At 59.8% G+C, this 24,276-nt stretch overlaps 1 protein-coding gene across 1 annotated transcript; it reads right to left on the bottom strand.

Annotated features, from left to right (window-relative positions):
* Positions 1-8: 8 nt before the first annotated feature.
* On the bottom strand, positions 9-22,749 carry LOC129124851 (semaphorin-3D-like). Its single transcript, XM_054639996.2, has 18 exons — positions 22,327-22,749; positions 10,833-11,036; positions 6,250-6,410; positions 5,510-5,572; positions 5,167-5,286; positions 4,759-4,861; positions 4,530-4,658; positions 4,093-4,238; positions 3,751-3,865; positions 3,575-3,644; positions 3,085-3,229; positions 2,786-3,008; positions 2,576-2,664; positions 2,051-2,092; positions 1,633-1,790; positions 1,364-1,428; positions 1,060-1,190; positions 9-975 (listed from the first exon to the last, which is right to left on the bottom strand). Exons 1-18 carry the CDS (start codon positions 22,721-22,723, stop codon positions 562-564), a joined length of 2,775 nt encoding a protein of 924 aa, XP_054495971.2. The 5' UTR covers positions 22,724-22,749; the 3' UTR covers positions 9-561.
* Between the last annotated feature and the right edge of the window lie 1,527 nt (positions 22,750-24,276).

The following is a 24,276-nucleotide window of genomic DNA, read 5'->3' as shown; positions in this document are numbered from 1 at the left end:
GCCTGTTGCTTCTCCTTTTTTTTTTTTTTCCCTCAGTAAAATAAATGTCAAAATGAAAAAAGGAAAGTGGTGTCGTTTGAAGTGGTTGGAGCTGGGCTGGGCATGAGCATCTCTGCACACCTGGAGCCCAGCCTCAGCCAGCAACTGTGTCCTGCTGCTTCCAGCAGCACCTGGGCTCCATCCACACCTCGGCAGCCCACCAGGTGAACATCCTGCCGCCTCCAGAGCAGAGGGCGGCATCACACGGCTGGCCCTGACCCCTCCCTCTGTGCTTATTATTGCTGCGGCTGATCGTCAGTCAAAGCCGGGGAAAGCAAGGACAATAAATATTCTGCAGGTAAATAGCTTTGAGCCTCGGGGAGGCGGCGCGGGCTGCGTGCCCTGGCCCCGGTGCCCCGTGGGGCGCGGAGAGGCGGCGGGGCTGGCGGGGGTTGAGGTAGTAACAGCGAGGCATCTCTGCACGGCAAGGCGAGACGTGTCCCGGAGCTGGTGCCGACGTGCGAGGAGGGCCCTGGAGAGATCGGGGAGGGAGCTGTGGGCAGCCCGGGCTCCCTCTGCCCCTCACAGGCCCTGCGGGTGCCTCCGCACCCGGCCGTTCTTGCTGTCCGGGGCCTGGTGCTGCCACTTGTGCCAGGCCCGCTGCCGCTGCCGCTCCTGCAGCCGCAGGGCGTTGCAGTAGGCGTCCAGGCTGGTGCCCGGGGCCCCCAGGGCCCGCGGGAAGCCCTTGGAGCCCGGCTGCAGGTCAGTCCGGGGCCGGGGGCTCTGCTGGGTCCCTCCCGGCTCAACGCCCTTGCTCCGTTTGTACGGGGGCAGCGCCGCGGCCTCATGCCTGATGAGGCGGAGGCTGTACCGGGTGAGGAGCCGGGAGAAGGAGCGCTCCACCGCCAGGCACTCGTAGGTGCCCACGTCCTCCCTCGACAGCTGGCGGATCAGCAGCCCTTGCTCCAGCACCAAGAAATGTCCGTTGTTCCTGACCTGGGGCAAAGACAGAGCTCGTGGGTCAGTCCTTGGGGATAAAAGCCACCCCTGCTCCTGGTCCCTGCCGCCCTGTCCCCGTACCTCGCTCGGGGCCGTCTCCTCGCCGCGCCGCACCAGCCAGCGCATCGTGATCTGCGGGGAGCGCGCCAGGCACTCGAGGAAGGTCGAGTTCTTCTCCACCCCAAAAACCACCTTCTCCACCGCGGCTGTCCCTGCGCAGGGGAGGGGGTGAGCGCCCTGAGTGCGGGCTGTGTGACCGGAGGGAGGAACGGAGGGCAGCACGGACAGCCAGCCCGCGGTGGGGGCACTGGTTTCCCAGCGCGGTCCCTGCAGGCATGGCGCTCCCTGGGCACAGCTGGCTGCCCCCGCCGGAGCTGGTGCTCACCCTCTGCCGTGTCCTGGCACTGGCTGAGCGGGTCAGCCTTCAGCACGTCCTGGCAGCGGGCACGCCTGTGGGAGAGCAGAGAGGGCTGTGGGATCCCTCCTTGGCAATGCCTCAAGAAGGGGCACCAGGAAGGGGTGGGTTGCAGGCCAGCAGAGTGGCAGTAGGGGTCTGGCTGATGGGTAAAGCTCCAGGGCTGCCGCTTGCCCTTCCCTGCTCTGAACAGCATCACCTTGCAGGGGGGTGCAGGGCTGGCCCAGGCACACACCCACCTCTTCTCGGTGAGCAGGTGTGGGGCGCAGGTCTTGCTGTCCCAGGTGCAGTAGGGATCCCTGGCCAGGCAGCAGTCGGTGCAGGTTTTGCCGTAGAGCTCGCAGCGGTACAGGGAGAGCTGGTGCAGCCCGTGGGTGCTGCTCACAAACAGCTCCTGCTGCTCGGGAAGCAGGACAGGGACAGTCAGACCCACGGCTGGGGCTGGCAGGGAACAGAGCCCTGCCTGCGCTGGGGTGGAGACCGTGGGGGACAGTAGGAGTGCGAGACAGAGCCTGCCATTCCCTCAATGCCCTGGCAGGATCCTGTTCCCTAAATGTGGGCCCCCTGGGGCCAAGGGACCCGGCACAGTGGCTGGGATCAGCTGGCCTCTGTCCCTGTGCCCAGACTGCTTTAGAGAGAAGCAGAAGGGACACTCACCCGCTTTGGTGATAACTTCATGTCCAGGATGGGAGATGGTACCTGGAGAGGGAACAAGAGGGTGCTGCAGCCACGTCAGTCCCTACTGGGTGCCCTAGCCTACCAAGTAGGATTGTGTCCCCAGGGGTTACAGGATGCCAGGTCCCTGGTCACCAGCTCCATGCAAGGAGCCTGGGCCCTGGGCTGGCCCCCTGGCATGGGCAGCCCAGGACAGCTCGGCCCAGCAGCCCTGCTTTCAAACCTGAGCTCAGCCCTCCCATTTCAGTGTGGGCTCCAAATTGCAACGCACATGCCCCCTCAGGGACTGGATGGGGAGCTGGAAGATGACTTGGCTCCAGTCCCACTGGCACCCCTCGGTGTTTTTCTGCTGCCCAGGGTGGGTGGGAGCCCTCGGGGGTGAGGTGAGAACCTCCCTGAGAGCGGCAGTGTCTTCCTGCAGAGCCTGCAGGGAGGTGCCGCCGCCACGGGAGGCTGTGTGGTCCCACCCTCTCACTTCAGCCGCCTGTGCCACCTGGCTGCCTGTACCTTAGTGACGCTGATCTCCTCCAGGCTGATCACCTCGGGGCCGCGGCTCACCCCGCCGGCCAGGGCCACCTTCAGGACTTTGCCGTCATCTGTGAAGGCAGCGGGCGGAGGAGCTGTCAGGGCTGGGACCCCCTCCCCGGGCTGGCGGCACCCGAGTGCCACAGGAGCTGCCCGGGGTGGCAGCGCTCCCAGGCCGGGGTGAGCTCCCACCTGTGCCGAGGAAGAGCACGTCGTAGTCGCGGCTCTCCGTGTCCAGCCGGTGCACCAGCAGCCGCCGCAGCCGGTACGGCACATTGACCCGGACCAGCACGGGCTGCCGGCCCTGCGGGTACACGGGCTCCCACATCAGCTGGTGGCTGCGCATGAAGCTGATCAGCTCGTCGGGGAAGTCCTTGGTGGACTGCAGGAGGGGGTCGTACGTCTCACTGGGGCACTGTGTGACATAGGGGCTGCATTAGGGCTAGCCCAGTCCGTCCCACTCCCCCTCCAGCTGCTCCCCGTTCCCTCACCGTGCCGGGGCGGGGGTAGGGGACACGGCCCTTGTATTCCACCCAGCGGTAGTCGAATCCCTCCTTGTGTGCGAAGGGGCCGCTGAAGGCGGCTCTCACGGCAGCCATGGAGTAGATGCAGACGGCAGAGCCACTGAAGACGCCACTGTGGGGAAGCACAGGGCTGTCAGTGTCCCCGGGCCCACGGGGACCAGGAGTGTGCACACCCACCCCCCCGAGCCCACGCTGTCCCTGTCAGCCCTGGGGTCATGCACAGCACCCCGGGGATGACAGGAATCGCTTTGACGCAGCCCGTGCAGCCTGGGGATCACTGACTGTGCCACAAAACTGTGGTTTATTGATATGCTGGTGAACAGGAGGGAAAGTGGGGAAATGCTGGCGGCCCTTCCTCAGCCTGCTGGGTGCTGGTGCTGCCCTTCTCCCCACAGAGCTCCCTCTGAGGGGGGCAGCATGGTGGGGGCTGCACTGTCCCACACAGGGCCCTGCTCACCTGGAGACCGTGAAGAGCCCAAAGACAAGGGGGTTCTGGGGGTCCCGGGTGCGCAGGAGGAAAACATCCTCTGCAAAGAGAGGGGTGGAGGTGAGGCACAGGATACACGTGGGCATCCTGGGGCCGTGCTGGAGGGAGCAGCCCTGGTGGAGCTGTGTTACAGGCTGGGCACTCACCCAGCTGGTCGAAGTGGGTCTCGGTGCCCTGAGGCCCGGGGATGGAGCACACCAGGCGGGCCTTCAGGAACGTGCTCCAGCGGTTGATGAGGCCGCGCTTCCCTCCAACATCGTTCTGCCAGGCACCAAGAGTCAGGATCAGTCCAGCCTCTCTGAGTCTCCTCCACTGCTGTGCCCTCCTCATTCCCATAGAGGGACACCCCCAGCCCTGAGCTCTCTGCCTGTGGTAGGTGTGCAGTGACACCCTCACATTCCTCTGCTTGGGATGCTCCTTGGTCCAGAACAGGTAAAAGCCCACCTGGTGGGACAACAGGCCACAGGGTGTTGGCCTTGGCAACTGACCTTGCAGACCCTGGCCACCCTGGCGTGGATGTGCCGCTGCTCCCACTGCCCAGCATCCATGGCCATCTCACGGAAGAAGATGTAGACTTTATCATCGTGGGGGTTGTATGTATCAGGAATGGTGTAGGCTCCAACAAATGTGGGCTCTGAGGGGGAAAGGAGCAGCACAATGTGGCCCTGTGCCCTGATCTCACCCTGTGGTACTGCCCTGAAAGCCCTTGGGAACGGTGTGAGGTGCTGAGGGGACACAGAGCACCATTCCCAGTGTTCAGGGTGTGGAACATGCGCTGGAACACAGGTCCCACCAGGGGCTTCATCAGTGCTTCCCCCCAGCAAGGAGAGAGGGCCCAGGTGAGAGCTCTGACCCCAGTGCTGGCCCCAGCCTCTCCCCAGCTGGAAGGAGAGGCCCCATTTCCCACAGGTGCCCCTGCTTCTACCGTGTAGCCAGTTGTCCTGGTTCTGCTCCGTGCGGATGTAGCTCTGCTCAGCCCCGTGGACCCAGGTCCGGAAGAAGGCAGCGCTGCTGCCCATGAAGTCACTGGAGGTGCCTGAATACAGCTCCCCACCTGCAGGGTCGGGGGTGTGGGTGGGAAGCATCACCATCCAGCACAGATTATTCCCAGCAGTGCCCTCCCAGCCTCCCCTCTGCTCCTCCCTCCCTCTTACCGATGAGGAGTCCCGTGAAGGGCTCGTGGGGGCTGTAGGGGCACCGTCCTCGCCCCGATTCCAAGGAGTGGGTCACCAGCTGCATGCGGGGAGCCCGGGCACCCTGCCAGAGCCAAGGGGGAGAGGTCAGCCCAGGGGGAGTCTGGGAATAAGCTGGAACTTGGGGGAAAGAGTGGGAAGGAGATTGGTGTGTCTGTGATGAGCGGGCTCCTCAGGGGGATGCCAGAACCTGGTCCCATGCCCATTGGGACACTCTGACACCCCCAAGCCAGAGCTGCTCTCTCCGTGTGAATGCCAGGGCCTGCACCAGGCTGGCCACACTCCAAGGCTCTGGGGCACCCTGCTCCCAGGGTGAGGGGTCCCTTGGCACCTTCTGCCATAGGGATTGTCTGTCCAGGTGCCCCTCACCTTCCCCCTGGCTCCCAGCTGGATGAAGGCACAGACGGGCTGGTAGGAGCCGGTGCCACAGGCGAACACATGGCTCTGGTTGAAGGGCTGCAGGAGGCGGATGAAGTTGGCACACTCGGTCTGCACAGGGGAGATGTTTGTCAGGGCTGAGCTGTGCTGACTGCTGGGGGTGCAGAGCCCGGCCAGAGCCTGTCCTGGCAGCTGCTCAGCTGGCCTCGGCTCCGGCTGGCTCCACAGCGCCATTCCAGGCAGACCCCCAGGCTCCCCTTCGGGCTGATGGGCTTGTTTAATATCAGCGCTGAGCTGCCAAAGGCGACGGGTGGGGGCTGCCAGCCCCACTTACCTCCACGTTCTTCCCTGCCAGCTGGCAGTGCTCGACCTGCTCCCTGGGGGCTGGCCAGAAAATCTGAAACACAAAGACCTCCTGGATGCAGCCCCTGCTTCCCTCAGCCTGCCGTGGCAGCAGTGGGAAGGGGCTCAGCCAGCAGGCGCTGCCAGGCTCAGGTGCACGGCAAGGACATTGCTCTGGCACAGGTCTGACACCCCCTGAGTCCCCAGTGGGCAGCCTGCCAAAGCAACTCGGAGTGACCCTGGCGTGGGGACAGAGCCTGGGCGTGCCGTGGCCCACCCAGGCTGTGGGCAGGCTCTCCTGGATCCCAGCCTGTGGGAACACCAGGCTGCAGCCCCTTAATGGGATTTTCTTTTGTTGGGCTCCGGCCGTACAGCCGGCCAGCAGGATGTCTTGGGATGACATTAGTGGAGTCACTGCTGGAGCTCTGGGGGCAGCACAGGGACTGGGTGTGACAGCAGGGCTCTGGGCACTGCCTGCAGTCCACCCAGGTCACATCTCCTGGCCAAGCCACCCTGTCCCTCTGGCGCCAGCCCTTCCCAGCAGGGCGCAGCCCCACCAGGGATGGGCTGACCCCACTGATTGAGACATCCTGGTATAAATGTGTCCCTGGTGAGGTTAGAACAGCCCAGTTCAGAGCACATCCACCTCCACGCCCTGGCGCTGGGACAAGGAGTGGTTGCCAGGGAGGAAGAGGCCAGCCTGGCCAGGGCCACCATCCTCCCAGCACTGACCTTCTCAGGCTCTCTGCTGGGATGGTCCAGGTGGAGAAGGAAGATATGGTTTTTTGCTCCCACCATCAGCCAGGCCCTGTCTTCATCCACCAAGAGGGCTTGGAAATCCATCCCATCCCCTGAGGCCAGCAGCAGGCGAGAGCTGTTGGATTTCAGCAGGTCTGAGGAGCACAAACAAGGTGGGAGAAAGAGAAACCCATCCATGAATGACACAATCTGCAGCCAGAGGCTCCATGCCTCCCTCTGGGACAGCTCTGGTTATCTATTCTTGCTCCAATGGTACAAGACATTCCTGCCACTGCCTTGGTGCTCCGGAGCTCATTATGGAGCCTTCTCAACATGCTTAGCTGAAGGAAACAGTCACTCCTACAGAGAGCAGAACTGTGCTGACCTTGCCCTGGCTGGGCTGTTTGCAGGCACAGGGCAGGACAGGGGTTCAGCCCCAGTATCTCGGAGTGCTCAGCTTCCAGCCTGCCTTCCAGAGGATCTCCTGGAGCCCCAAGGCCACCCTGAAACCATGGGCAGAGGATAGAGCAGAGAGGTGACTCACTTGCTGTGACTCCTGGTGTGTTTTCCCCTGGCTTCAGATCAAGGGAATTTACATTAAAAAGGTTTTTTGCTGTATGCTGGGGCAAACCATCCCTCCAAGGAAAGGCTGGGTGGAAACAGAGCCAACACAACCTGCTCTGAGCACCTTCTGCACCCACCCCTAAGTCTGTGAAGTGGCTGTTGGGCTCTACCCCATGCACAGGGTCAGGCAGGTGGATGGATGCACTGGGACTGACCTTTGTAGGGGAAATCCCCATCTGTGCCTCCAGCGCCACCCCAACCCAGCACCCCACATTTCCCACTCTGTGTCCTGAGGTGTGGCCTAAACCCAGCATTAGACTGGCTCAGGGAAAGATCCAGGGGTGCCCTGACCCAGTGCACTCCTTTGGGAGCAGAGACAGGTTGGAGGGAAAGGCTCTGCTCTTCTGGCTGCAGCTCCTCCTGTGCAGCTCCCCCCGTGCAGCTCCTCCCATGCAGCCGGGGCGGCTCTCCCGGCCCTTCTGGCACAGTTGTGGCCATGTGGGTGTGTGAGGAGGACAATAAGCTGTTGTGTCTTGGTTAAAACTCCGGAAACAACATCCCTGGGGCCAGTGCTGGTCCATGATGTGCAGGGCCAGGTCTGGGGGGGGGTCTGTGGGGCGAGCCCCCCCAGTGCAGCCAGAGCAGCGGCACCAACACGGGACTGCAGCAGCTGCCAGCCCCCAGCCCTGCTCCCAGGGACCAAGATGGAGCAAACCAACATTGAGGCAGTCCTTGGAGCTTCCAGAAGTCATAACACATCTCTTCCCTCTCCAGAAGAGACAGGATGTGGCTGGATACAGAGGGCTTGCTCCTCTGGTGAGGCTGCTCCTGGCCTTGGTGTAGTGCAGGGTAACGGGAGGGGGAGATGGGCTGCACTGGATGGGGGCTGAATGGAGGTGGAATGTGGCTGGAAACTCAGGGAAACCTGTAAGATCCGGGCTGAAAGTCTGCCCCAAGTCGCAGGGAGTGCAGCAGAGTGTCAGGAGCAGAGGAAGGAGGCGCTCAGGGAAGCCGGTGCTGGATGCAGCGCGGGCGGACGTGCGGCCCCGGCTGCAGGTGGGGGGGACGTGGGCACAGGCACGGCTCCATCCAGAGGGAACCGGCTGCCCCGGGAGGTTGTCTCACTTCCTTCCACTCCTTTTCCAGGGCAGAGGGGAAGCGAGGCCAGAGCCTGCGGGCTGGAGACGCCACGGATGTCCTCTGGTCCCTGCTGGGCCAGGCAGCGCGGGTCCCTGCCCGCATCCAGCGGCCAGGCTGGCTCCCAGCCGGCGCTTCCCTCTCCCCTGCTCCGGGCAGCTCCCGTGCCGGTGGGGACACAAATCCTCCTCTGCCAGCAGCAGCTCCCAGCCACATCAGGGAGCTCCTGGTTCTCCTCCTGCTGCCACAAAAACCACACAGCCCCCTTCCCTCGAGTGCCCAAGGGCTCTCTGGGTGCCAGAGATACAGGGCAGAAGGCTTCCAAGCCATTTCCCACCAGCTGAATGGGATTAACAGCTGAATTCCTGTCCCTTCCTGCGGGCCATTGTCCCTGCTGGATCTCCAACAGGGTGGGTGCATCGTTCACCCTCCTGTGTCTGCCAACGCTCCCAGGACCTTCCTGATCCAGGAGAAATGTCAGACAGGGCTCGGGGAGGGAGATTGGGGTGGGAGGGCAAAGGCTCCTCCAGTACCTGAGTGTAATTAAGGGGAATGGGTACAAGGCTGGTCCCAGTGAATGTCACTGGCTGCTCACTGCCTGACCTGCACCAGCCCTGTGTGAGGACAAGGTCAGGGTGCTGGAAGAGCCCTCTCTGCTGCCTCTGGTAGTACGTGGGAGAACCCTGGAAGGACTCACTGCCCTGCACTTGCACCCTCTGGCAGGTTAATGACCAGGAGGGTCTGAGCCTGACCCCATGGCTCTGCTCCCTCACCAAGGGGACATCGAGTGCTGGGATCCAGAGCCAGGAAGCTGCTGCACAAACCCCAGCCTCTTCTCACCCTCGGGTCATTAGATCCAAACCTGATGCTGGAGAAGGGGAACCGGGGGGGCTCTGCAGCAGCCATGCCATGGCCAAATCTATGGGTGAGCCCAGAGAAACATCCTCTCCTTTGTGTTCACTATCTCCCAAGGCCACGGTGTTTGTCTTTATTGCCGGGACCACTGTGGATGGCCTTGTCCCATCCATCATCTCCTCCTGCCCCTCAGCCACAGCATCCCCCGTGCAGGTTGACCTGGAGCTTCCTGGGGTCACAGCCCGGCTGTGCTGCCCTGTCCCCTTCCCCCTCACAGGCACAGCAGCCCACGGAGGAGATCCCTGGAGCCCAGGGCAAGCTTGATGCTAAATCAGGTTCTGGCCCCTCACTGCTGTTGGCTGATAAGGGACGTGCAGGGCAGCCCTTGGAGTGATAACAGAGCCCCGTGACCTCCCCGTGCTCCGGAGCACTTGCTGAGTGGTGGCAGCCTCTGAGTCCCGCCTGGCTGCAGATCAGAGGCTGGCAGAGGAGCCTGCGCCAGCTCCTGGGATGTTCCCGCAGGAGGAGCTGGCAGGGCTGCTGTGCCCTCCCTGCTGCCCAGCCTGGCAAAGGAGAGGCTGAGCTCAGGCAGCGCTGGGGCTGACCCAGCCTGACCCGGCCGAGCCCGGGCTGCCCCGTGCGCTATTCTAAACCTCCTCGGGGCTCTGGGCAGGGCGGGAGCCGCTGCTGCTGTTGCTGGCCCCGTGCCCTGTGCCCCATCCTTCCTGTGCTCTCCCGGCCCTCGCTGCTGTCATTTCCTTCTCTCGACCCTGCTTACGTGTCCTCCCCCCGCCCCACCGAGCCTCTGTCCGCCCCCCCCATCCGTGCTGGGATCTGAGGGCAAGGCTGATCCCGTGCATGGACTCTCAAAGCCCTCCTTTTATTTATTTATTTTTTCCTAGGGGTTTTTAAACCTAAACTTCCCAAGGCATTGTGTCCTTGAACCTGCCCCGTGCTGTCCATGAGTCACATCCCTTCAACCATTGTTCACTTCGAGCTTGAGCCCTCCTGATGCTGGGAGCTTCCTCTCCTGCCTCTGCCCAAGGCAGAGGGCTCTTGGCATGCCTGGCCCAGGACACTCTGGGGCTTTGAAGTCAGCAGTCCCCTTTCTGTCCAGCTGCCCCAGCAGCCCTGTCTGCCTCCTCTGGCTCCAAGGAAAGGCAGAGCTGAGCTGTTTCTGAGCTGGGCTACCAGCAGGGCCATCTCCTCACACAGATATCCTGCACCCCTGGGAGGTCCAGCCCTCTCCAGCCACAAAAGGGGAGCATCTTTCACCGTGCTGGTTGTCCCTGCCTGGAGAGCAGCTTCTCAGGGTGATGGAGTGGGCCAAGCATGGCCCTGGAGCCTGGAGTGCCCTGCCCATGGGAAAGCTGCTCCACCCTCAGGTGTGGAGAGGACTGGGCCAGCCTTCCCGATGGTCACATCCAGGGCAGCACTGGGGATGTGCTGAGCTGCCATCCTCCAAAGAAACTTGATGTTTTTCACACAGGAGAAGCTGAAAGCAGCTCAGTTGGCCACATCCTTGCTGCAGGCTCACGGCAGAGTGAGAAGCTGCCAAGCTGGCAGGGTTCTGCTCTAGCTGCTCAGGCCATTCCCCTCCAGGCACTCCCTTCCCACACTTCTCTGGGCTGTGTTTTGTGCTGTCAGTCTGCCCTTGCTGCATCTTCAGGTCACCAAAGCATCAGGCTTGAGAGGAGCAAACTGTGCCTGCCCTGAAGAACTCATCATGCAAACAGAGAGCCAGATGCAGGGAGGAAGGGAGAAGTGCAGCAGGGAGATGATCTGCACGGGGGATCAGTCTCTCCTGACAGAACAGGAGGGTCAAAAGCAGGAGGGCTGAGCTGGGGTAGGACTGTGGGGGTGGGAGGCAGAGGAAGAGGCTGGTGACACTGTCCCAAGGCTCAGTGTCCCGGTGAGCTGAAGGCAGGGGACATCCCCAGGGGTACCCAGCTCAGCCCCAGCCCAGGACACAGCTCTCCCAGCCCTCCCAGCAAGGTGCAGACCCTGAGGAACCCCCTTACCTTTGTAGGTGAGGCGGAGGCGTGGGGCGTGCTGCTTCCATGCCCTGCTGCTGCCCAGCTGCTGCAGGAGGAGGCAGAGCAGGAGTGTGGCCAGGGACAGCCAGTGGCCAGGGGCCACCCTCATGCTGGCACAGGGCAGTGGGCAGGGTCTGCTCGCCCTCACAGCACCATGGTCCAGCGCCGAGATGCCACCTCCAATGCCAGCTGCAAGCAGAGAAGGGGGGAGGCTGCAGCTGTGGGCACTGGGAGGGCAGCTGTGGCTGGCACCCTCTTACCTTCCATCCCCTGAGGGCTCCAGCACATTCCATGCCCAGGGAGTTCACAGGGCAGCTGTTCCAGCCTGCCCAGGGGAGGTGTGGGGGGTGATGCCAGTGTGCCCACCTCATGTGGAACCTGGGAGAACTGGGATTTGGGCATCCTGGAGGTGACTGGTGTGAGGGCAGTAGCACCCTCCAACCCTCCAATGGGCTCTCACAGGTTGGGCATCCTCTGCTCAGGCTCCAGTGCTTGGCAGAGCCTCCTGAAGGATCCCTAATACTCATCTGTTCTCAGCTTGGGGTTAAACCTCCTCCCTTTCACTGAAAGGAGAATTCATGTTTTGGAGCACCACCCATAAATGCCATTTCTGTGATCTCCCCAATATCATCTGTGGCTCTGTGTGTGCATGACACATCTCTGGCTAGGATCTCTGAAATTCTTGTCACCACAGAGCTCTCTGAGGCCACCAGCATCCTCTGGCTCCAGGGTGCTGTGGGTTGGTAATGCATACCCCCCTTTGGAGGGGTACAGGGGTTCACATCCTTTAACACCCCCTCTTTAATACCCCCCTTTGGAGGGTACAGGGGTTCACAGCCTCCCACAGCAGCTCCCACAGCCCCTGCCAGGAGCAGGGCTGGCCTGCCAGCTCTAACCACTTAATCCAGCCTACTTAGAGGCTTTTTCTCCACTTAATAAAAACCTGGTCCCTACATGGCAGCTCTGACTAACTCCCTCTCTTGCTGCATATTAACTTCTTCCAGTCCCATGACTGAAAGATTTAAAATGAGCTTTTTGGCTCATCCCTGGCCAGAGGCTCTTGGCACAAGGAGCAGGGGGTTTCTGCCATCCCAGCAATGGGATGTGGAAGGGGTGGTGGAGCCAAGTCTTTCCAACTGCCTTGCACAAGGAGGAGTGCTCAGCTCTGCCTAGGGAGGAGGTTTTGGGCTGGTGGGGTTGGACTTTCTCTCCCTCCCAGCAGCAAACTGTGGTTGGGCTGGATCCAGCTCCTTTCTTGCCCCTTCCCTGCCTTCACTACTGCCTGGATCTCTCTCTGGTCAGCACAACCTGCTGCTGCTCCAGGTCCTTCCCCTGTACAGGAGACCTGGCACCATGCTGGGACATGGATGTGACCTCAGGGTGGTGGCTGTGCTGTGTTCTGTCTCTCTCTTTAGTTTGGGGCAGCTCTCTCCACCCAGCCAGCCCTTCCTGGGCACTTTTCCACATCAAACATTTCCTAGGGAGGGGACAAAAACCACCCCATGAGCATGATGGGTTTGGCCAGGTTCAAACTGCCCCTGGGTTGTGGAGAGGTGGGATTCTCTGTTAGGAACCCATCAGCCACGTGGGGATTCACAGGCAGTGCTGCCCTTGCTGCCACAAACACCTCCCCAGCAGGCAGCAGTGACAAGCTGCATCTCAGCCCTTCCCTTGCCCAGCACCTGCAGTGCTGCCCCAGAGCCACCCTGGGCACTCACAGCCGTGCCCTGAGCCAGCGCTGCTGCCCCAAGGGTCACCACAAGGACAGGGCTGGCATCTGACAGGGATTTTTTTTTTTCCTTTGCCAAAGTGTGTTGTGTTGCTGCAGGACTTGGGAAAATGCTGTCCTCTAATTGAAGGGTTCTATAAATGGAGCTGGGTCTGTGCTAGGCTTGACTTTGGGCTAAGGCAGACTTGTAGGAACCTTTCATGACCCAGGGGATGCCAGGGCAGGCTGGGATTCTGCGGATGGCAGGCAGGGCACTGCTCCTGCCTCGGGACACGTTCACACAAGGTGAATTTAGGGCCAGGCATGCACTCCCCTGCACAGCTCAGTTATACCAGAGCTCCATCTCCTGCCCTGGGAATGCCAGAAGCAGGGCTGATGGCAGCAGGAGCCACAGCCATGCCCAGGAGGGTCCCAGAGCTCTGGCAGAGCTGGGCACAGGCATAGGAAAGTGAGGGGTTTGCAGCAGATAAGGAAATTAAAAAACTGCCAGAGGATAACCTCCAGTAAGAAACACTTCCCACGGGTGTCATCCCTCCATGGATATTTAGGGGCTCCCTCCCATCGTGCCCAGGCAGTGGTGAGGCACATCCAGCTCCTGACACCTGGCTAAAATCCTGGCACAGCCCCCTGTGCCCACAGCCCCTGACAAAAGGACATCCCTGGCTGTGCCAGTCAGTGCAGGGACACCGGGAAACAGATCAGCTGGAGGGGAAGAGCTCACAGAGTTTACACAGAGAGGGGGAGCTCGGGTGCCTGGTGGATGGAAACAAGCTGGGAATGATGAATCCAGGGTTAAATTAAACACTCCCGACAGCTTTAAATAATCAACTGTCCAGAGCTGCAACTCTTTCCATCTCAGTTTGGAGAGGGAAGTGCTGATGAGGGTGGGCTGCCGAGAGAAGGGGGGGGCAGAGGGCTGACATTTCATACTCCAGGCACCACAGGACTCTCAGGGGAGGACTTGGGGGATGGCAGAGCCTTGTTTGGGGGGCTGGCAGTGACCAGCAGTGCCAGGCATAGGTGGCACAGGTGGTGACACCACGGTGCTGGGCTGAGTCTGCCAGCAGTTCACCAGGTGCCCTGGTCCCAGCAGCTTCCCTGTGCCCTCCCTCCCTCCCCTTCTACTGGAGATCTGCAGAAGAGACAGAATCACAGAATGCTTTGGGTTGGAAGGGACCTTAAAGGTCATCTTGTTCCAGATGATCACAGGCAGGGATGCCACCCCACTGGGCCAGGCTGCTCTGAGCCCATCCAACCTGGCTGTGAACACTTCCAGGAATGGGGCATCCACCACTTCTCTGGGCAGCCTGTGCCAGGGCCTCACCACCTTCACTGTAAAGAGTTTTTCTTGACATCTAGTCTAAATCTCTCCTCTTTTAGTTGGAAACCATTTCCCCCTTGACCTAGCACTATCTGGCTGTGTAGAAAGTCACTCCCTCATTTTTATAAACTGCCTTTAATTAATGTAAGGCTGCATCGAGTTCTGCAGAGAACAGAAGTCCAGCAGGTCTGAGGTTCTGGGCTGTCACACAAAATTCCCTGGAAAGCCTTGCCAGAGAGTGAGCAGCCCAGAGAAAAGACAAATCCCTTCTGTTTGAGACGGGTACAGGAGGGAATCATTTATCCGCGACAGCACCAATTTCCTCCTGACAGCCCCTTTGTGTTGCAATGCCGTGAATAGTTTAAAGCAGCCCAAATTTCGGAGGGGGAGGGCGCTGGCAGTGGGTTTATCAGGCTGTAGATTATCTCTGAGAGGGAGACATGCCGAGCTGAGCTCCCGCAGCACCAACAGCGGCTCTGCCATGTGCTCGTGGTTTCACAGCCCCGATTGTGTCCCGATAATCCCCAGCGCGCTCACAGCCTGCTGCCTTCTCCGCTTACACGGCGGGGCTGCCAGGGCCAGGGGGCGAAATGCTGCTCCCAACAGCTGGGGCACCTCGAGGGCAAGGAACGGGGGGAGGAGAGGCACTGCACCCTAGTCAGCATCCATGCACAGGGATCATCCCCAGCAGGCCACAGAAGCGCTGGGCTAGAACTCGCCCTGAGAAGGGGGAGCCCAGACCCCCTCCATGGGGCCGGTGCTTCCCAAGATTCCCAAGCACCCAAGCCCGGGCTCCCAGGCTCCTGAGGCTGTCCTGCCTCTCCCAGCACAAGCCCTGGTGTGGGTGATTCCCTCTCTGCCACTTTTGGGAGCCGGGACCAAGAAAACTGAGGGGCAAAGCCGGGGCGGGAGGTGCAGAGGACTCAGCCCGGGTGCCCATCCCGCGCACACCTGGGCTCAGCCGTGCTCCGTGCCGTGGGAATGCGGAGCCAGGTGTGAGGGGAGCGGGCACAACCGAGCTGCTGGCCCCGAGCCTCGGTGAGCGCCCTCCCCGCAGCTGTCCCGGAGACACCGCCTGGCCCTCCCTGCTCAGCCCAGGGCTGTGCCTGTCCCTCTCCATCCCCTGCGGGATGATGGATGCCCCGGCAGCTGCAGCGAGAGGCAGCTGTCGATTTCTCCAGTGGAAGGACAAAGACACATGGTGAGCCCTCCCTGCCTTCCCCGAGCTGCAGGCTGGGGCAGAGCCAATCCCCGAGGGAGCCCGTGGTGCTGAGTGATTTGTGGGAGGAGGACGTGATGGTCCCGCTCCGTGACATCAAAGCTGGGACCACAAACCAAGTGCCAGAGCTTGGGTGGCACTGGGACAGCACGGTGTGCCCTGGGAAGCATCGGGGTCCCAGTGAAGCCTTCAGCAACGAGGTCACACACAGATCTGCAGAGACACAGGGAGGAGAATTTTGGAGGGGTTGGATAAGGGATTGCTGGGCAGCAGCAGAAGGCTGAGGCTGCTCCAGGCTCAGCCCCGTCACTGCCATCACACAGCCAGGGGCCAGCAGGATCGCATCCAGCCGGGACATCCCCCTCACTGCTGTCCCCTGGCTGCAGGGAGCCCCAGACCTCCCTTCCTTGCCAGACAACCCTGCTGGAGTGTGCCAACACCACGGGCAGGGAAGAAGGCTCCCAGCTGCTACTGGCACCCTGCAGACCCTCGGGATGTCACCCCTGCCAGCCAGGGGGGCTCCCCGCCCATGGGCACTGGGTGACAGTGGCAGTGGGCAGGGACAGCCCGGGGCTCTGGGTATTACCAGAGGGATAAAACCCTCTGACAATACCCAGAGCAAGAGCACAGCACAGTGCTTGTCTCCCTGAAGTTACAGCAGCTGCAGGCACGTTCCAGTTAGGACCACATCCTCTGAAAGCAAGTGGGGAATTGCCAAGCCTGAGGCTGGCCAGGGTATTAATAACTGTTTATGAAGGGATAAAGAGCTGGCTTCCCTTAACATCCTGCTAATCCCTTTCTTGAGAGGCTGCTGGCTCAGTCCCCACCTTTCCCTTGCTACTGAGAGGTGAAGGCTGACCTGGCCTGGCTCTTGGGCATCTGGCTGGGAAGGTGGCCCAGCAGTGTTGTCTCAAGGCACAGTGACAGGCACAGTGAAGGATCAGCCCCTGCTTCCAGCCCCTGCAGGAATTTTAGATGTTCCTGAATGTACTGCTTGAATGGGACATCCACTGTTCCTCCTCCTAATTTACCCCAAGGGCATCCAGCCCCAGGGAGGCAGCAAGTCCAATGTACAGAGAAGGCTGAATGGAGTCACAGCATTTATTGCACCTTGCAGGTCTGCTCTCACCTAAAATGCTGCCAGAGCACAGGCAGCTCCCAGCACAGGGCAGTGCCACAGTCCTGGTGCCCATCCCAGGGCTCCTGGAGTGGGCAAACCACACTGGGACCCCAGTGGGAAGTGGCAAATTCACAGAGGATTGGGTTCCTCCATGGACAGAGCAGAGGAGGGACAAGTGTGGGTTAACTTGGTGTATTAAACTCTGGGCTGACTCTGCATACTAAATTCCCAATTTGCCTCCTAGTGCAATTGAGAAGCTTAAATTTCTTTCACAGAATAACAGAATTATAGGGGTTGGAATGGACCTTTGGAGATCATCCAGCCCACCCCCCCCGTCAAGGCAGGGTCACCTAGACCAAGTTACACAGGAATGAGTCCAGGTAGGTTTGGAATGTCTCCAGAGAGGGAAACTCCACGACACCCCTGGGGAGCTGTTCCAGTTCTCTGCTACTCTCAATGTAAAGTTATTCCTCATGTTGAGGTGAAAATTTTGTGTTTTGCTTCATGGCCATTACTCCTCATCCTGTTGCTGAGCACCACTGAGGAGAGTCTGGCACCATCCTCTTGGCACCCACCTCTAAGATATTTATATGCATTAATGAGATTCCCTCTCAGCCTTCTCTTCCCTAGACTAAACAGGGTCAACTCCTGCAGTCTCTCCTCAGAAGAGACACTTCATTGGAGGGGGCTTGCCATGCTTTAATGCTGTGTTAAGTACCCAAGAAAGGCAGAGAAGAGGCTGTGCCTGCCTGCTGAGCTGCCAGGCCAGGTTCTCAAAGCCTCGGGGGTCCCCAGAGGCAGCCCTGAATTCCTCAGAGCCATTTTTACCCCAGCGCTGAAACCCACCCTTGTCACCTGTCTGCCACATGGCCTGACACTCAGCACAGCCCTGGGGAGGCTCAGGAGCCCTGCCCCACTCAGGAGTTGTTCTCTGGGCTTCAGATTTTCCGGGATCAGCCTGGGTGAATCCCACACGTGCTCAGAGCTGGCAGGGGCTCCAAGGCCAGGGATCAGCATGGGCTCCAGCAAGGGGCAGCTTTGCCCGTGCTCCTTGCCATGGACTGCCTGTAAAGCCTCCGTGGGTGACCCCTGGGGTTTCAACACAGAGCTCAGCAGCCCTGGGGCACCAGCTGGAACCCAGTGCCAGGGCTGCTGCCCCTTGGTGGCCTCTGGGAAAGAGGGGTGGGTTTGGCTGGGTCCTGTGGGACCCCTGCAAAGGATTCCAGCAGACACCCAAGGGCTGGGAGGAACAGCTCCATCCCCGGGGTGTCTCCAGGGAGAGCTAGCCTTGAGGAAAGAATTCCTGTTTCCTGGGCAGGCTACAGCCTGTCCCAGCACTCCCAGGACAACGCTGATTGCTTCCTGAAGACGCCAAGGCTTTCTGCAGCAAACCCACACGATGTGCAACATTGATTTCCTTCATTCACCTCGGTATTATTGCTTCCCACCTCCAAACCTATTGGACAGGGATGCTCAGCACCACTCAGAGTGCTTTTAGCTTGGCCACATCTCCCTGTTCCAGGCAGGAGCTGGCCATGAAACACCTGCTATGCTGCCCGGCTCATGAGCCACTTCACCACTGCCAGCCAGCAACACGGCTGCGGGTGACAGTCCCGGGGCCACCCTGTCCCAGCTGGGCCACACGTCTCCCCCGACACTTGAAAGCCCGGCCGTGTTTTGTTTTCATCAGCGGGAGCGCTGCTCCCGGCGCTGCGCTAATTGGAACAGGCTGGGCAGGCGTGGGGGGCTCCGCCGGAGAAAGTATTTTAATGAGGATGGAGGTGCCTGACCCGTTATCTGCTTCTTCTCAGAGCCTCTTGGCCGGGCTCCCCGGGAATTTCAGCCTGGATTGCCGGGTAAGGGCTCGTCCTCGCAGGCCTCGGAGCCCCGCGGAGCAGCGCGCTCGGCAGCGGGGCCGGGCTCTGCGGGCTCCGGGGGCCCTGCTGCCATCCCTGCCATCCCTGCCAGCCCTGCCATCCCTGCCATCCTTGCCATCCTCTCCGGGGGCCGGGACGGGCTCTGGGGCTCCCGGGACACTGCTGCCAGCCCTGCCATCCCTGCCATCCCCCAGCACCTCGGCAGCGGCCCGGGGAGCTGCCTGCCCCAGGGCTGCAGCTCCTGTGCCGGGTATTTCCCAGGATCGGGGACCAGCCGGGACCTGGCATGGACGCGGGGCCGCTCACCCCGGGCAGCTGCTCGGTCTCTCTCCCCAGGAGGGGCCGGGTGGGCTCCGGGCGGTGCAGCGCGGCTGCAGGGGCTGGGACAGGTCCGGCGCTGGGCTGGTGTCACAATGTCACAATGTCACAGCGCTGCTCTGGGGGAGCCGGGGCAGCCGCAGTAGGGTGCCCTAAAGCACAGGGCTCCCCTGCTTTTGTCGTTTTTTTTTTGTCATTTCCCTGCCCTGCAAACACGGAGAAGCCAGCCCAGAGCTTGGACACCAGTGGGGATCCCCCCATCCCAGCACGGCTCCTGTGCAGTGTCTCCAGAGGGTCAGAAGCAGACAGCACCCTGTGCCATGTCCTCCTGCCCAGCCCCTGCCTCTCTGCCCCCATGAACCCACCTGCACCATGATGGTTCCACCATGGAAGGCCACCATGGCTGCCGTTACTCTGGTGTGGGGCTGGGGCACACATGGATTAAGTGACCTGCTCGTGGCCAAATGGGCAGCACAGCAGGGCAGGGATTGACCCCAGGTGTCTCATCTTCCCCCGAAGAGCAGCTGCTCATCCTCCCAGAGCCCAGGGCAGCTCAGCACTGAGCCTGAGTCCATGCACGTGGCTTTGGCACACGGTGGCAGAGCTGTCACTGTCACTGCCTGCCCGCTGGGGGCACGCACCGTGGGAAGGCCAGCGCCCCCCCAGAGGACAAGCAAGGCACAGATTGAAACTGAAAGCCCTTGTTTCCCTTTTCACACTACAAAGAGCTCAGGCCGAGCTAGCTGACATCAGTGATCTCCTCCTAGAGAAGGGGGAAATAAACCTGGATCTGACGGTGGGAGAAGCAGGGGAGTTCCTGCACACAATAAATGGCAGCTCGCCAGCACAGAGAGCAGAACAATAACCCCACACAGCTGAGTGCTTGTGAACAGTGTCCTTCCAGGGAAACCAGACCCTGGGCAGGCTCCCAAGCCAACAGGGGCTGATGCTGGCAACAGTTGTGCTCATGTCATGCCATGCTGATGGTGGAGAGGGGTTGTGCTGGTCTGGAGCACACGTGTGGCATCCCTGCAGGTACAGAGGAGCCAGGGGAGATCAGGGGGTACATGGAGCATGGAGGTGGCAGAGCCCAAATATCCTACAGCAACTACACTGGGGAGTAATAAAGGCTTATCTCTGCCAGGAGTAGAGGGTGCTCCCTTCTGGGTACCACAGAACCTCTGCCATTCATGGCATCTACCTGCAAGGAGGTGCTGGGGCTTTATGGCTGGGTTTTGGGATAATCTAGTCTTTAGGGAGGGAGAATGACTGGGTGCCCTGCACTGTGAGTCCAGCCCTGTCACTTACACAGGTCCTTTCACCCTCTGTGCTTCAGTGTCCCCAGGTAAAATGTTCTGGAGAAGGTACAGCCAGCTCCTGAGAGCAGGGCAGGAGCAGGGAGGCATCAGGTGGCTTGCAAGGACCAGAGAGGACCAAGGATGGAGACCCAGTCCAGGGCAGGTACCACTGTTTTCATCCTCTCTCCCTGTTCCCACTCCCCTCTTTGCTCCCTGCTCCAAGCAGTGGGGAGCACAATCCCCTGATCTGATCACCTCCAAATGGGGGGGCTCCTCAAAAAGGGCAGGTGAGGCTGGGTGTGTCCCCCTATTCCCCATCCAAAGGCCATTCCTGGCTGCCCCCCAGGCCAGGAGGTGACTCAGCTGACTGATCTCTGTGGGTTTGGAACCATGTGAGGCCTGTAAGGATTTAATTGCCCTGTGCTCTCTGAGCCACCTCTCTCTGTAATCCCAGATGGAGTGGGGAGAGACCAAACTTGGAGGAAGAGGAAGCTCCAAGAGTCTGGGAGCCAAAATTTACAATAAATCTTCATGCTTGCAGTAAACAGCCCGTGAGAGGGTGCCACAGGAGCATGGCAGAGAGCCAGGCAGCAGGACCCCCATCTGGACCCTCTGCCAGCCCTGCTGGCTCGGGCTGGGCTTGGCAAAAGGCAAGAGCTGCCAAGGACCCCAGACTTGGCTCCCCCTCCCTGTCCTGGAGCTGGGTGCTGGCAGCTGCACAGCCTGGGCATCACCTTGTCCAGCCAGATGAGATGGCTCAGGCTGTGGCAGCTGCTCTCCAGCCTCTGTGCACAGGCATGAGGGTATTTGGGAGAACATCTCACATCCTTGGGGTTTCCTGTTTAATTCTCAACCTAAGGAACTGCAGCAAATGATCCCTGTCTTACACGCTTGTGGAATTCAGTGAGATTAGATTAGGGGTGAATTCTTCCCATATTTCTTATAGGGCTGATATCTCTGCCCTGGCTTTCGGGTTGACTTCCCCATCCCCGGCTCATTAATCACCGGGGTGTTTGTGTCTCTGTCGTTTTCAATAGCGTTAACTCAGCAGGAGCAATCTGTCCGTTCCAGCAGCCCATCGTGCGGAGCCAGTGACCCGTCAGGGCTGCCTGACCCCTCCCTTTGAAGGCTGAGCGAGGAGTGGCCAGCAGAGAGCTGGGACACGCTCCACTTGGCCAGGAGAAGGCTCCCCATGGCTCCTGCTCGGGGCGCGTGGCCGGCATGTGTGCGCGACAGCCGCAGCTCTGGGACCACGGCTCCTGCAGCACTTCCCCCCTTCCCTTGGGCACATGGCTGCAGGACAGGAAAATGCTGCTTTCCAGTTAGCAGCATTTCCCTGACAGTGCTCAGCAGCTGGATCAGAGCAGTGGTTCCTTAAAGGCAATAAAGTCCTTAACTAAGGGCAGGCTCACTGGAGCTGATTTCCAGTGGGCATCCCATGGCCCGGCTGCCTTCTAGGGCTGCCACACACTCAAGAGCTGTGATTCATGCCAAGGGTGGTCTTATTTCAAGGACAGAAAGAAAGAAATTACCCTCTTTGTCTTAATTTAAGTTCTTCCAGTGTTTTGTTATTTGTTTCTGGGCATAAACAACCATTCAGCCTTCTCCTTCCTCCCTCACCCTGAACATCAGCCCCTCACACCAAAACCCAGCCATCACTCTCAGGACACTCAGGCGTGCAAGGCTCCTGACTCCTGGCCCTCCATCCCCAAGATCTGTGATGCTTCCAAGCAGAGGGATCATTAGTTAAGGGACTCCTTTGGAAAGCACTCGGCATTTCTCAGGCTCTGTTTCTTTTCTGCCTGCTGTATCATTGACCCGAGTTTCTGAGAGCTGAGGCGTTGCAGAGGGGGTTGAAGCAACACACTTTCCCTGTTCGAACAGATTTTATAAAGCCCAAGCAGAGGACAATTCCTTCACTGATCAGGGAGGCTGGTTTTTTCTTCTCCTTACATCAAGAATGACACAACCATTTTGGAGGCAAATGATTGATTTTTATCTGGTGAGGAAGGAGATATCTGACAAAGTTATCTCTGAGCAGTGGCAAAGCCTCCAGCATGGGCTAGTGACCATTGCCCAGTGTGGGTTTTGGGCTGTTAAACCTCGGCAACAAAGCAGAGCATTGAAGCTGAGAAACCCTAGAAAAACCAGCTCTGGAAACAGCTTCAGTGTAGTAAAAAAGCACAAAACCTCCTGGGACCCAAGTTACAGCATTAAAGATACAACAAACATAGAAGATCAGGGGATCAGAGTAAGGTGATCTTTAGGGTCCCTTCCAACTCAGACCATTCCATGATTCCATAAAGATTGGTAGAACTTCCCATGCCATGCTAGGGCAAACAGAGTGGCAGGGTGAGCTCTGCTCTCCCCACAGGGGCTGGGATAAGCCCAGCCACTCGCGAGTTACTCTGCACGGAGCTGAGAACACAAACGGAGCTGACAGTGCAAGCAGAACTCAGGGCTGATGATCGCCGGCTCCTGCTCCCCCCGGGAATGCCGCCCCAGGCAGCTCTCACGGGGCCAACCAAGGCAGCCCTGAGCAGCCCGGGCTGCCCAAGCTCACGGACAATTAATTAAACCCATCGCTCATTACTCACCGGCCAGCGGGCTCCCAGCGGCGATGCCCACCCTGCTGCCGCTCCAGCGGCTCCAGCGTCTTCTCCCAGTGCAGGCAGAGCACCTGGAGGCTGCGGGAGGAGCCGGAGGTGGGAGGACAGCCGGGGGCAGCCCCTCATTCACAGCCAGCCCCGGCTGCGGGATCCTCCGGGTCCCCTCCATGCGCACAGCGCAGTTGCCATCTAGCGGTGCGGGAGCTGCCGGGCTTCCATGGAGCCGCAGGGAAAAATATTCGTGTTTTCCCGGGAAGTTCCATCCCTGCAGCTCATGGGGGGCCCAGCTCATGGAGGGGGATAGGAAAGCACCGGCTGCAGCGCTCCTGCTGTGGATTGGGAAGGCAAAGAGCAGTGGATGGGAGAGGCTCGTGGACACGGGCATCAGGGCTGGAAAGGAAAGCTCTGGTCCATGGGCAACTCCAGAGAGAAATGTGATGGAAAGGCAAATCTGGGAGGATTTGGGCTCCAATGCAGAAGCACGGTGCAGCAGGAGCAGACACAGATACCCAAGGACCTGATGTATTAACTATGGATTTCCCCTTGAATCCTGTGTTCAGTTTTGGGCCCTTCACTACAAGAAGGACATTGAGGTGCAGGAGAATGTCCAGAGAAGGGGAGAAGGGCAATGGAGCTGAGGGCTTAGTCTGATGAGGAGGGGATGGGGCAACTGGGGGGTTCAGCCTGAGGCAAAGGGGCTACAAGGAGTCCTTACTGCTCTCTACAACTCCCTGGCAGCAGGGTGGAGCTGGGGGGGGGGGGGGTGTTCAGGCTCTTCCCCCAGACAACAAATGTGTTGTGGTTTAATCAGGACAAGAGGATAGAACAAGAGGAAATGGCCTCAAGTTTTGCCAGAGAAGGTTTAGATGGGATATTAAGAAAAATTTCTTCACTGAAAGGATTGTCAAGCATTTCAACAGGCTCTTCAGGGAAGTGGTGGAGTCACCATCCCTGGAGGGATTTAAAAATCGTGTAGAAGTGGCACTTGGGGACATGGTTTAGTGATGGGCTTGGCAGTGCTAACAGCTGGGCTCAGTGATCTTAGAGGTCTTTTCCAATCTAAATGGTTCTGTGATTTACAAGGTGTTTTTTAGCTCCAGACAGGCTCTGGGCTGATCCTGCAGCCTGAACGCCCATCAGTGGCTGGGGAGCATGAGGTGCATTCCTGGAGCATATTGGGTTTGGTTTCATCTGAAAGGAATCTGGTTGATACTGGCCCAAGCCAGGCCTCTCCTGAGCTGCTCCAGGACACAATCCAAAAGTGGGGGAAGTTGTGAGATGGATTTCAGAAGTGCACCCCAGAGCCGAATTAATGGATCAGGCACAGCCCAACAGAACTTTGGTGAAAAGGGACTTTCCTGTCTGTGCAAGAGCTGCTTGGCCCCTCTCCTACACCTCAGAAACAGAAGGACCCAAGGGAGTTACCAAGAATCTGCTGAGGCCCTGAGGACACCAAGTGTCCTCAGTGAGCCCCCATGCACCCACCTGCTGCCCACTGGACTGGGAGCTCCATTTAAGGCTAGGTCAGTGCTGTCAGCCCTCTCTCAAGCTGTGCTGCAGCTCCAGCCTTCTCTCCTGGCCAGATTCAGGCTGAGGTGGGCAGCCCCAGGTCATGGATGAATCTTGGACAGGAGGTACAGGCAGCTTTGCTGCCAGCTTGTTGTGACAAGCTGGGGTGACCCTGCTCCTGCTGCTCCCCCTTTGCAGTAGTCCAAACCACCCCAACACAGGTGCTCAGCTCCACAGGCTGATCCCCTCCTTCCCTGGTGATGGAGCCCAGCGTGGGGCAGTGTGGGATCCTGCTGTAGGTGGGCAGAGGGATGTGCTGGGTGGGAGATGCTCACTGGGTGTCTGCAGCAGCAGCAGTGCCTGTGGGCTGGTGGCTGGGGCAGCTCCAGGCTGAGCTCCAAGCTGTTACCCAGCCCTCTGCCTTTTCTG

Source organism: Agelaius phoeniceus, chromosome 11 (genome assembly GCF_051311805.1).
Source record: "Agelaius phoeniceus isolate bAgePho1 chromosome 11, bAgePho1.hap1, whole genome shotgun sequence".
NCBI lineage: Eukaryota > Metazoa > Chordata > Aves > Passeriformes > Icteridae > Agelaius > Agelaius phoeniceus.
Note: the sequence above shows the minus strand (reverse complement) of the source record. Positions and strands in the feature narration are given on the sequence as shown.

Coding starts and splice junctions, on each gene's coding strand:
- LOC129124851 (XM_054639996.2), bottom strand. CDS start 22,723: ATGCCCGTGTCCACGAGCCTCTCCCATCCACTGCTCTTTGCCTTCCCA. Junction 11,037..22,326: donor CGCTGGGAGCCCGCTGGCCG/GTGAGTAATGAG, acceptor CTCTGCTTGCAG/CTGGCATTGGAGGTGGCATC. Junction 1,191..1,363: donor GTGCCAGGACACGGCAGAGG/GTGAGCACCAGC, acceptor TCCCCTGCGCAG/GGACAGCCGCGGTGGAGAAG.